The 12,369-nt window shown below is 44.7% G+C and overlaps 1 protein-coding gene across 5 annotated transcripts in view; it reads left to right on the forward strand.

The window, feature by feature from the left end:
• The window catches only part of PRSS54 (serine protease 54), a 65,288-nt gene that overhangs the window by 50,774 nt on the left and 2,145 nt on the right, over nucleotides 1–12,369 (forward strand). For all 5 annotated transcript variants that reach the window (XM_038754083.1, XM_038754082.1, XM_038754084.1 and 2 more), the window contains 3 exons: nucleotides 3,359–3,530; nucleotides 7,437–7,692; nucleotides 8,305–8,436. In XM_038754083.1, the coding sequence (XP_038610011.1) occupies nucleotides 3,359–3,530; nucleotides 7,437–7,692; nucleotides 8,305–8,436 (560 nt within the window). The remainder of the gene's footprint in view (nucleotides 1–3,358; nucleotides 3,531–7,436; nucleotides 7,693–8,304; nucleotides 8,437–12,369) is intronic.

Consider the following 12,369-nt stretch of genomic DNA (forward strand, 5'->3'; position numbering starts at 1 on the left):
AAGGTGATCTGGTTGTCCTGCTTGGGGCTCACAATCATCCCCATTTTACAGATGAGGTAACTGAGACTCCGAGAAGTGACTTGCCCAAGGTCACACAGCAGACATGTGGCGGAGCCGGGATTCGAACCCATGACCTCTGACTCCAAAGCCCGTGCTCTGTCCACTGAGCCACACTGCTTCTCTGCTTCTCTTCTCAATAAGCACTCTTATTGAGTGCTTACTGCGCGCAGAGCACTGTACTAAGCTCTCAACCCTCCCTTGATTGCTAAGACTAAAAAGATGCACGCTAGTCACGGCCATCTCCAGTTTGGGTCCTAGTTTGGGCTAAAGAGTTATCAAGATAGAGAGAAACGGAGAAAGAACCATAAGGGATAAAGAGAGAGGAGGCAAAAAAAAAAGGAAAACCATCATCATCATCATCATCAATCGTATTTATTGAGCGCTTACTATGTGCAGAGCACTGTACTAAGAGCTTGGGAAGTACAAATTGGCAACATATAGAGACAGTCCCTACCCAACAGTGGGCTCACAGTCTAAAAGGGGGAGACAGAGAACAAAACCAAACATACTAACAAAGTAAAATAAATAGAATAGATATGTACAAATAAAATAAATAAATAAATAAATAAATAGAGTAAAAAAAAAATTGTACAAGCATATATACATATATACAGGTGCTGTGGGGAAGGGAAGGAGGTAAGATGGGGGGATGGAGAGGGGGACGAGGGGGAGAGGACTTCATAGAACTATGAAGAGAAGTAATTGGTAAGAGAAAAGCAGCATGAGAAGCAGCATAGCTCAGTGGAAAGAGCCCGGGCTTTGGAGTCAGAGGTCCTGGGTTCAAATCATGGCTCCGCCAATTGTCAGCTGTGTGACTTTGGGCAAGTCACTTCACTTCTCTGGGCCTCAGTTCCCTCATCTCTAAGATGGGGTTGAAGACTGTGAGCCCCACGTGGGACAACCTGACCACCTTGTAACCTCCCCAGCGCTTAGAACAGTGCTTTGCACATAGTAAGCACTTAATAAATGCTATTATTATTATTATTCAATTGTATTTGAGTGTTTACTGTGTGCAGAGCACTGTACTAAATGCTCAACCATCCCTTGATTGCCAAGACTAAAAAGATGCACGCTAGTCACGGCCATTTCCAGTCTGGGTCCTAGTTCGGGCTAAAGAGTTATCAAGATAGGGAGAAATGGAGAAAGAACCATAAGGGATAAAGAGAGAGGAGGCAAAAAAAAAAGGAAAACCATCATAGAAATATTAGGAGAAGTAAATGGTAAGAGAAAAAGCAATCTCCCGTGTAAAAGCAATACTTTGTTAGAATCCTCTGTACCTCATTCATTCATTCATTCATTCAGTTGTATTTATTGAGCGCTTACTGTGTGCAGAGCACTGTACTAAGCACTTGGGAAGTCCTAGTTGGCAACATAGAGAGATGGTTCCCACAATTAAATTCATTCATTCATTCCATCGTATTGATTGAGCATTTACTGTATGCAGAGCACTGTACTAAGCGCTTGGGAAGTCCAAGTTGGCAACACAGAGAGACGGTTCCCACAATTAAATTCATTCATTCATTCATTACATTGTATTGGTTGAGCGCTTACTTTGTGCAGAGCACCGTACTAAGCGCTTGGGAAGTCCAAGCTGGCAACATACAGAGACGGTTCCCACAATTAAATTCGTTCATTCATTCATTCCATCATATTTATTGAGCACTTACTGTGTTCAGAGCACTGTACTAAGCACTTAGGAAGTACAAGTTGGCGACATATAGAGATGGTCCCTACCCAACAACGGGCTCACAGTCTAGAAGGGGGAGACAGACAACAGAACATGTAGACAGGTGTCAAAGTCATCAGAATAAATAGAATTAAAGCTAAATGTACATCATTAACAAATGAATTGTGAATGGTGAATAATGTAGTAGTACCAGTAGTATTTATTAACCAATTAATTATGCGCTTACTATGTGCAGGACACCGTCCTAAATGCTTGGGAGAGTACAATATAATAGAGTTGGTAGGCACATTCCCTGCCTACAACGAACTTGCAGTCTAGAGTGTTTACTGGGGGTAGAGCACTGAAAGAAGTGCTGAGAAAGGATGCAGAGGTGCGAATTAGACACGGTCCTTGTCAATCGAGGGGACTGTGTGTAATCTCATGACACTTGCAAGACCTGAAACACCCATTTTCATGACATTCCGAATTCACGTTTCATCCTGTTACAGTATGGTGATGCAGGATTGCATTGTCCATGTGAATAATAACTAAAAATCCCCACTTCTTCCACTGTGGAGCTCCATGGCTAGCCAAGGAGTTGATTGAGACATTTATCCCAGACCCCACATTTTAAAGGTGGGGGGCCCATCCTTCTTTACGCAAACAACAGAGCTGCCGAGTCCAAAACAGCAATGTGGCCTGATGGAGAGAGCCCAGCCTTGGAATCAGAAGGACCTGAGTTCTAATCCTTCCTCCACTACTTGTCTGCTGTGTGACCTTGGGCAACCCGCTTCAGTTTTCTGGGCCTCAGTTACCTCATCTGTAAAATGATGATTGGGACTGTGAGCCCCACGTGGGACAGGGACTTTGCCCAACTCAATTTACCTGTATCTTAGATCAAGATAGCCATAATTGAAGTTCCATGGCAAAGCTTCTGAACTATGCCAGTTACACAAACAAATGACTTTAAAAAGTCAGTTCACCTAAGTGTCCCAGGTTCCTGGAAAAAAAAAAGAAAAACTAAAAACAGGATCTAATAAAACTTTCAGGCAAATCCTCTGTGACTGTTTGGCAAAGATGAATGTTGGGAGTCTATCAGTAATTTTATCTCGTTTAATGATTTGACTTTAGTTATAATTTTGATGATTTGTCAACAGATCATTGTCATTTGTCAACATTGTCAACATTTGTCAATCATTGTCATTGATCATTTGTCAACAGCTTAAACCAAAATTTGATATAAATTCAAATCTAAAAAAAGTCTGTGCTGCCCTGAAAGGAGTATCAGTCCATCAACCCATAGTATTTATTGAGCCATCTGCTGTGTGCAGAGCACTGAACTAAGCGCTTGAGAGTGTACGGTAGAATGTATTTAACATTGGAACTCTGGAGGAGCTTGGGCTTGGAAAGAGTTCCTTCTTTATGAGACAGGTTCCTGCCCTTCCCAAACTCATTTGGAAAAAAAAAAAACCAGTGGGATGAGAGATGGAATAGCAGAAACAGAGGGATGGGATAAGTCCTGAAAAATAAGTAATGAGAGGGAAGGGAGAAAGTAGAAATGAGAAAACCCTAAAAATCCAGTTCGGAGCAATGTGCGCCCGATGATGAGGATGCTCTATCTTTCTTTTGCAGCTTGTGGGATTCAAAACATCATTGTGTCAGCCCTTCCCAGAGCAGGATTTGCCTCTGTGAATGAGTTCCCCTGGATGGTATCACTGCAGGATTCACACTACACCCATCTGATGTTCGGCTGCATCATAAGTGAGAACTGGATTCTAAGCATTGCTTCCAGCTTTCAGAATAGGCCAGTATTGTAATCCTATTTACACAGAGCCATCTTGGATGGGCAGGAGAAAAGGGGAAAGAGGGACTCTAGTGCTCGGAGATTATTTCCTCTCTGAGGGAAGATCGCGATCCAGTTTTGACCCAGATGGTGGGAGTTGAACAGATTGACCACATCCTCCCCTGCAGTTTCTTCAGAATCCTAAATCACCATTCTGACTAGAAGATGACTCGGGCAGGTTTTCCCTGCATGAATAATACTAATAATAATAATTGTGGTACTTGCTAAATGCTTTCTGTGTGCCACCCACTGCACTAAGTGCTGGGGAATTACAAGATAATCAGGTTGGACATAGTCCCTTGTTCCATATGGGGCTCGTAGTCTAAGCCCAGCGGCCTGAAAACTTCAGGAACTGAGCCAATAGGAGATCAATCAATCATTAGTATTTAGTGAGCGCTTAGCGTGTGCCAAGCACTGAGAAGCAGCGTGGCTCAGTGGAAAGAGCAACGGACTTTGGAGTCAGAGGTCATGGGTTCAAATCCCCGCTCCGCCAACTGTCAGCTGTGTGACTTTGGGCAAATCAATCAATCAATCGTATTTATTAAGCGCTTACTGTGTGCAGAGCATTGTACTAAGCACTTAACTTCTCTGTGCCTCAGTTACCTCATCTGTAAAATGGGGATTAAGACTGCGAGCCCCCCGTGGGACAACCTGATCACCTTGTAACTCCCCAGCGCTTAGAGCAGTGCTTTGCACATAGTAAGCACTTAATAAATGCCATTATTATTATTATTATTATTATTGCTAAGTGCTTGGGTGAGTGTAATACAACAGAGTTGGTCCTGTCAAGGAGGTTACAGTCCAAAGGGGGAGATGGACATTAAAATAAATTACCGATAACTAAGTGCTGTGGACGCAGTGACTATCAATCAATCAATCAATCGTATTTATTAAGCGCTTACTGTGTGCAGAGCTTGTACTAAGCACTTAACTTCTCTGTGCCTCAGTTACCTCATCTGTAAAATGCGGATTAAGACTGCGAGCCCCCCGTGGGACAACCTGATCACCTTGTAACCTCCCCAGCGCTTAGAGCAGTGCTTTGCACATAGTAAACACTTAATAAATGCCATTATTATTATTATTATTATTACTAAGTGCTTGGGCGAGTGTAATACAACAGAGTTGGTCCTGTCAAGGAGGTTACAGTCTAAAGGGGGAGATGGACATTAAAATAAATTACCGATAACTAAGTGCTGTGGACGCAGTGACTATCAATCAATCAATCAATCGTATTTATTGAGTGCTTACTGTGTGCAGAGCACTGTACTAAGCGCTTGGGAAGTAAAAGTTGGCAACATATAGAGACAGTCCCTACCCAACAGTGGGCTCACAGTCTAAAAGGGGGAGACAGAGACAAAACCAAACATACTAACAAAATCAATCAATCAATCAATCGTATTTATTGAGCACTTACTGTGTGCAGAGCACTGGACTAAGCGCTTGGGAGGTACAAGTTGGCAACATATAGAGACAGTCCATACCCAACAGTGAAGTGCTTATAGGGTACAGGTCCAAGTGCCTAGGCGATGCAGAAAGGAGAGCTATTAATTGTCTCTGAATTCTAATGGACATTATACCAAAACAGGGTAGTTCTGGTACACGAGGCCTTTGCTTCATTGCCTCCGCTTCCTGCAAAGGTGGGGCAGTTATTTCCTTTAATGTGGTATCTCTGGGAACCCTTAAATTCTTAGAAAACATTCCGTCAAGGCTAACTGGAGAAGGGTGAGGAGCGCCCGTTATATTGTAGTGCTTTTTTCCCCCTCCACCATCACCCGTCAACAGTGGACCCAAGCCACTTTCTGGACTGTGTTTTGCCATGCTCTGCCTTGCATTGATTGATGTACGATTGATTGATTGATTGATTGACTCCTCTCACCTTCCAAAATGCTTTGGCATCCAGAAGGCCAGCGTAGAACACCCTAGGAAGTGGACAGCCAGAAAATCCTCCTAGGAAGAAAGCTGCTGTGAGCAGAGACCCCTTGAATTCTTAAAGGCCTTTCCCCACAGACATACCCTCCTCCAGGAGGCCTTCCCAGACTGAGCCCCTTCCTTCCTCTCCCCCTCGCCCCCCTCTCCATCCCCCCATCTTACCTCCTTCCCTTCCCCACAGCACCTGTATATATGTATATATGTTTGTACATATTTATTACTCTATTTATTTATTTTACTTGTACATATCTATCCTATTTATTTTATTTTGTTAGTATGTTTGGTTTTGTTCTCTGTCTCCCCCTTTTAGACTGTGAGCCCACTGTTGGGTAGGGACTGTCTCTATATGTTGCCAATTTGTACTTCCCAAGCGCTTAGTACAGTGCTCTGCACATAGTAAGCACTCAATAAATACGATTGATGATGATGATGATACCCATGAGTGGATTCCCAACTTTATTTCAGTTCCGTCGCAGAAAGAAATTTGATTTGTCTGGCGGGCAGCTGCTTAGCAGAGATCGGGCCTCCAAGCGGTTTTTGATGGCCGCAGCGACCGTCTTTTCCCCTGGTCAATCAGTCAATCAATCAATCAATCAATTGTATTTATTGAGCGCTCACTGTGTGCAGAGCACTGTACTAAGTGCTTGGGAAGTACAGTTGGCAACATATAGAGACAGTCCCTACCCAACAGTGGGCTCACAGTCTAAAAGGGGGAGACAGAGAACAAAACCAAACGTACTAACAAAATAAAATAAATAGAATAGATATGTACAAGTAAAATAAATAAATAGAGTAATAAATATGTACAAACATATATATATACATACATATATACACACACACACACACACACACATATATATATATATGGTCCTCTGAGCGTGAGGTACTTCTAAGGTCCGAGCAGGGAACATGACTGCTAATTCTGTTGTACTGTACTCCCTCAAGTGCTTAGTACAGTGCTCTGCACATAGTAAGCGCTCAATCAATCAATCAATCAATCGTATTGAGCGCTTACTGTGTGCAGAGCACTGTACTGAGCGCTTGGGAAGTACAAGTTGGCAACATATTGAGACAGTCCCTACCCAACAGTGGGCTCACAGTCTAGAATAAATACCATTGATTGAATCACTGTGGCTTAGTGTAAAGAGCTCAGGCCCAGAAGTCTGAGGACCTGGGTTCTAATCCTGCCTCCACCACGTCTGCTGGGTGACCTTGGGCAAGTCACTCAACTTCTCTGGGCCTCAGTTACCTCATCTGGAAAATGGGGGTTAAGACTGTGAGCCCCACGTGGGACAGGGACTGCGTCCAACCTGATTACCTCATATCCAGAGAAGCAGCGTGGCTTAGTGGAAAGAGCCTGGACTTGGGAGTCAGAGGTCATGGGTTCGAATCCCGGCTCCGCCACTTGTCAGCTGTGTGACCTAGGGCAAGTCACTGAACTTCTTTGGGCCTCAGTTACCTCATCTGTCAAATGGGGATGAAGACTATGAGCCCCACGTGGGACAACCTGATTATTGTGTATCTAACGCAGTGCTTAGAACAGTGCTTGGCACATAATAAGCGCTTAACAAATACCATCATTATCATTATTATTATTATTATCCATGCCAGCACTTGGAACAGGGCTTGGCACATAGTAAGCACTTACCAAGAACCATGAATATTATTATTATCATGATTCATTCATTCATTCATTCATTCAATCGTATTTATTGAGCGCTTACTGTGTGCAGAGCACTGTACTAAGCGCTTGGGAAGTACAAGTCGGCAACATATAGAGACAGTCTCTACCCAACAACGGGCTCACAGTCTAGAAGGGGGAGACAGACAACAAAACAAAACATGAAGACGGGTGTCAAAATCTTCAGAACAAGTAGAATTAGATTGATTAGATGATTGATTTTTTTACGGAAGACTCCTCCGCTTCCTCTCTAGGCCTAAGGTGATCGCCATGGTCGGCATCGCCAACATGAACGCCAAAAGGAGAACCCACCCGGAGTATTCAGTCAACACCATCATCACCCATGAGGACTTCGACGCCGTCACCATGGAGCATAACATCGCTCTTTTAAAAACAGATGCAGCGATGGAATTCGGCGACCGAGTTAAACCCATATGCTTTCCGAGAAACACCGTGGCAGCAGCGGCCCTGAGCAACTGCTGGGTGTCGGGATGGATCCACAGTTCTACAGTTAAAGCTCTTATTCTCATAGAGGAGGATGTGTGGGAGCGACGGAGTTGGCTTTCATTTAGGACCCGAGCCGAACGATTCAGGATGCTGACGCCTGAAAAGTTGGGCTGGGAGCGTTACGAGTTTTCTGCCAAGATTTCCAGTACTTGTTCCTTCTGCCAAACGTAGAAATTCCAAGCTCAGAGCCATTTCTCATCCCGTCCCAGGTAGACCTGGGGAGAGCGGCGGAAATCCTGAACTTGGCGGATGATGATGGAGGTGGAGGGAGAAAAGTAGCCACCCCTGAAACACAGGGTCAAATCATCCCTTCATCTTGGAAAATCACTTTGGGGCAATGCAGGGATTGGATCGCTCAGATTTCCTGGGCCGGGATTTTTTTTATTTTTGAGTAGGGGGACATAAGAGCAGGGAGAGAGGCTGGGGATGGTATAGTAGGAGACTGTGGTATCGTTATTTCTGTGATTGAAATTCTTGGGAGCGCTACGAAAGTAGGAGGGGATGTCCAAAAGTAATCTTTGTTAACAGATGCTTCAACATCTTTATTCCGTGGGGCTTGGCACAGGGTTTCACGTCTTTGGTTAACAATATTGGGCTCTCTGTTCATTGGTTCAGACAGGAAAGCCCGCAACAATGAGCGTCCTGAGGAAGCTGTCCGTGGTGGACATTGAACGGTGTCCCTTAAGGAGACACAATGGGACAGCATGTTGCAGCCATAGAGAATCGGACAATGAGTCTGGATGTTTGGTAAGCAATATTAATGATATTCGTGGCTAAAAGTTGATCGAATGAGCCGTATGACCACATGGCCTAGTAGAAAGAGCACGGGCCTCGGATTCAGACGACCTGGGTTCTAATCCTGGCTTTACCAAATGCTTGCTGCTGCTGATGATGGCATTTATTGAGCGCTTACAATGCGCAAAGCACTGTTCTAAGCGCTGGGGAGGTTACAAGGTGATCAGGCTGTCCCACGGGGGGCTCACAGTCTTCCCTCTCGTCCCCCTCTCCATCCCCCCCCGTCTTACCTCCTTCCCTTCCCCACAGCACCTGTACATATGTATATATGTTTGTACATATTTATTACTCTATTTATTTTACTTGTACATATCTAGTCTATTTAACATGTTTGGTTTTGTTCTCTGTCTCCCCCTTCTAGACTGTGAGCCCGCTGTTGGGTAGGGACCGTCTCTGTATGTTGCCAACTTGTACTTCCCAAGCGCTTAGTACAGTGCTCTGCACACAGTAAGAGCTCAATAAATGCGATTGAATGAATGAATGACCTCGGGCAAGTCACTTAACTTCTCTGTGCCTCCGTTCTCCTGTTTGCCCTCCTACTTAGACTGTGGGGCCCATGCGGAACAGGGACTGTGTCCAACCTAATTCACTTGCATCTATCCCAGTGCTTAGAACAGTGTTTGACACGTAGGAAGCACTTAACAAATAACATTTAAAAAACAGTGGGAGAGGCATTTAGACTATAGAGACCAACACACCAACCCCCATTCATGGAATGATTCAACAGGGGTTGCTTTACTAGTGGATTTTGTCTTCTTTAAAGAAATATTATTGAATTTGGATGGGTGATTAAATACAAATTACCCCAGCATTGCACCTGGAGAGTTTCTGGTACTCTATCAGTGTCGGCTACGGGAGGGAGAGTCAAATGGAGGCCTACGTGTGCCGTTCCCTGGGCAGTGGCTAGCGAGCGGAAGGCAATCTGCTACGAGTCAAAAGTCACCCCTGCTGGGCAGCAGCATTCATTCATTCAGTCGTATTTATTGAGCGCTTACTGTGTGCAGAGCACTGTACTAAGCAGCAGCACGGGAGAGAGTCGAGGGCGGAGACTCAAGTTTACTGCGCGGAAGAAGGCCGTGGTAAACCGCTTTGGTATTTTTACCAAGAAAACTCTATGGGGGCACTACCAGAATGATGGCAGAAGGAGGTGGGGCGTTCTGGGAGAGATATGTCCATGGAGTCGCTTTAGGTCGAAGACGACTCGACCCCGTAAGACGAGACAGTGTTTGTTAAATATAAGTCTTCAGGAAAGTTTTTTTCTACTTTTTAAAGAACCTTCCATCAGGTCCACAGATATGGGATACTACATAATAATAAAAATAATAATAATAATAATGGCATTTATTAAGCACTTACTATGTGCAAAGCACTGTTCTAAGCGCTAGGGAGATTACAAGGTGATCAGGTTGTCCCACGGGGTGGGGGGTGGGGGGGGGGCTCACTGTCTTAATCCCCATTTTACAGATGAGGTAATTGAGGCACAGAGAAGTTAAGCCACACAGTTGACAATTGGCGGAGCCGGGATTTGAACCCATGACCTCCGACTCCAAAGCCCATGCTGTTTCCACTGAGCCACGCTGCTTCTCAGAGGCCTCAGTCAATTCCCCTTTAGAACTGCCCCGAATCAGTCATCAGAGTAAAAATGCCTGTAAGATGCATCTCTAATCATATGAACAAAGGAAGCTAGGCTCCATAATCAGGTTGTGAAAGGAGTCAGTGTCACTTAATTGAACACTTATCAACTTTCTCAAATTTGGTTCACGCTCCCTTCCAAGATGTCCCCCGGCTTAGTCTATTGGAAATTACTTTGAGAGAAGATGAGGAGATGGGCGATGGTTTTAGAGGGACAGGATGAGAAATACAGTGCACAGACTTGTCTCAAAGGTAACCAGGGGCCGGGTCCTCTAATCTCCGGTGGAAAGGAGCAAGGAAGACAATCGGAATCATAGAAGTGAAAGGGACCTCCAAAAGACAACTAGTGAACTCTTTCCTTAAACCTTCCCAGGCATGGAGCCCTTTTTCTATTTTTCAGGTTCTTCATTTAGAAAGAAATTCATTTCAGGGACTATCCACCGCTCCCCTCAGCCCCACAGCACTTTTGTACATATCCACAATTTATTTATTTGTATTGATGTTGCTGTGGGCGGGGACTGTGTCTGTAAAATTGTTGTGTTGTACTCTCCCAAGCGCTTAGTACAGTGTTCTGCACACAGTAAGTGCTTAATAAATACCATTGATTGATAGTGCCTGTCTCCCCCTCTAGACTAAGCTCTTCGTGGGGAGGGAACGTGTCTACCAACCCTGTTATACTGTAAACTTCCAAGCTCTTAGTAGAGAGCCTGCAGACAGGAAGCGCTCAATAAATACGATTAGTTGATTGATCCACCCTACTAGAATAACCTGCAATTTCTTCCTCTGTCCAAATTAAAACTCCCACGCTGCAATTTAAACCCATTTCCTTTCTGTCCTCAATTGAGATTCATCTTAACCAGAAATCATAAAGAGGCCCATCTGTTGGAGTTTATGTGTCTCTTGCTGAGCCTTCAGGAAATTAGTTCGGTGATTTAAAAACCAAAAAGCATCGCTGGGCTGGGCTCTCTCTGGGAAAGGGGACTGAGTTTGCCCCTCTCTTATAAGTCTCCATTCGTGGTGTCCATTCCTTTTTGTCTTCACCCTGCTGCTCCTGCTTCCTGAAAAGGATGTTAAGAGGGAAAGAAGAGGAACAAGTGCTTATTTGATGGGGAGAAGCAGCATGGGCTAGTGGAAAGAACACAGACCCAGATGTCAGAAGGACTAATCCCGGCTCCGCCACTTCACTTCTCTGTGCCTCAGTGAACCTCATCTGGAAAATGGGGATTAAGAATGTAAACCCCGCGTGGGACAGTTACTGTGACCAACCTGATTAGCTTGCATCTACCCCAGAGCTTAGAACAGTGCCTGGTACATAGTAAGCGCTTAACGGATGCCATTAAAAAAAAAAGAAAGAGAATGGGGAGACGGGCAAGTTCTTATAGAGAGAAAGCTTTTTAGGGGAAGCACAGAAGGAGGTATACGGATAAAATAGAGAATGCTGTCCAACGTTGAAGACGGCACGTCTAATGCTGAGAACCGTAACCGCGGTTGAGGCTGCAACAATCTATTCCGCCCTGTCGCTTGTCGTGGCTTATGGATCTAGCTCTGCTCTCTCAATCAATCAATCAGTCGTATTTATTGAGCGCTTACTGTGTGCAGAGCACTGTACTAAGCGCTTGGGAAGTACAAGTTGGCAACATAAGTTGGCAACTTGTTGGCAACTCTCGAGTTTCCCAGAATCCCAGATTGCCCCCTGTCGTGGTAATCAGGCTGCTGCTCCTGCTTCTGTAATAACAATACTAATAATGATGATGTTGGTATTTGTTAAGCGCTTGCTATGTGTTAAGTCACACGGCAATCCTGTGACAGAGGTGGGACTAGAACCCGGGTCTCCTGACCTGCAGACCTGTACTCATTCCACCAGGTCTGAAAAGGGCAAACCTGGGAATCAGAGAACCTGGGTTCTAATCCTGCCCTGCCTTCTGGGTGACCTTGCAGAAGTCACTTAACTTCTCTGGGTAAAACAAGGATTAAATCCCTGTTCTCCCTCTTAGTTACGTTCTAAGCCCGACGCGAGCCAGGGACCATGTCTGATCTGTTTATCTTGTAGCTACTCCAGCGCTTAGTATGGTGCTTGGCAAAGAGTAAGCACTTAATAAACACCACCACTAGTCATTCATCTAATCGCATTTATTGAGCGCTTACTGTGTGCCAAGCACTGCGCTAAGCACTTGGGAGAGTACAAAATAACAACAGACAGACATATTCCCTGCTGACAATGAGCTCACAGTCTAGAGGGGGAGACAGACATTA

Source organism: Tachyglossus aculeatus, chromosome 11 (assembly GCF_015852505.1).
Source record: "Tachyglossus aculeatus isolate mTacAcu1 chromosome 11, mTacAcu1.pri, whole genome shotgun sequence".
Taxonomy (NCBI): domain Eukaryota; kingdom Metazoa; phylum Chordata; class Mammalia; order Monotremata; family Tachyglossidae; genus Tachyglossus; species Tachyglossus aculeatus.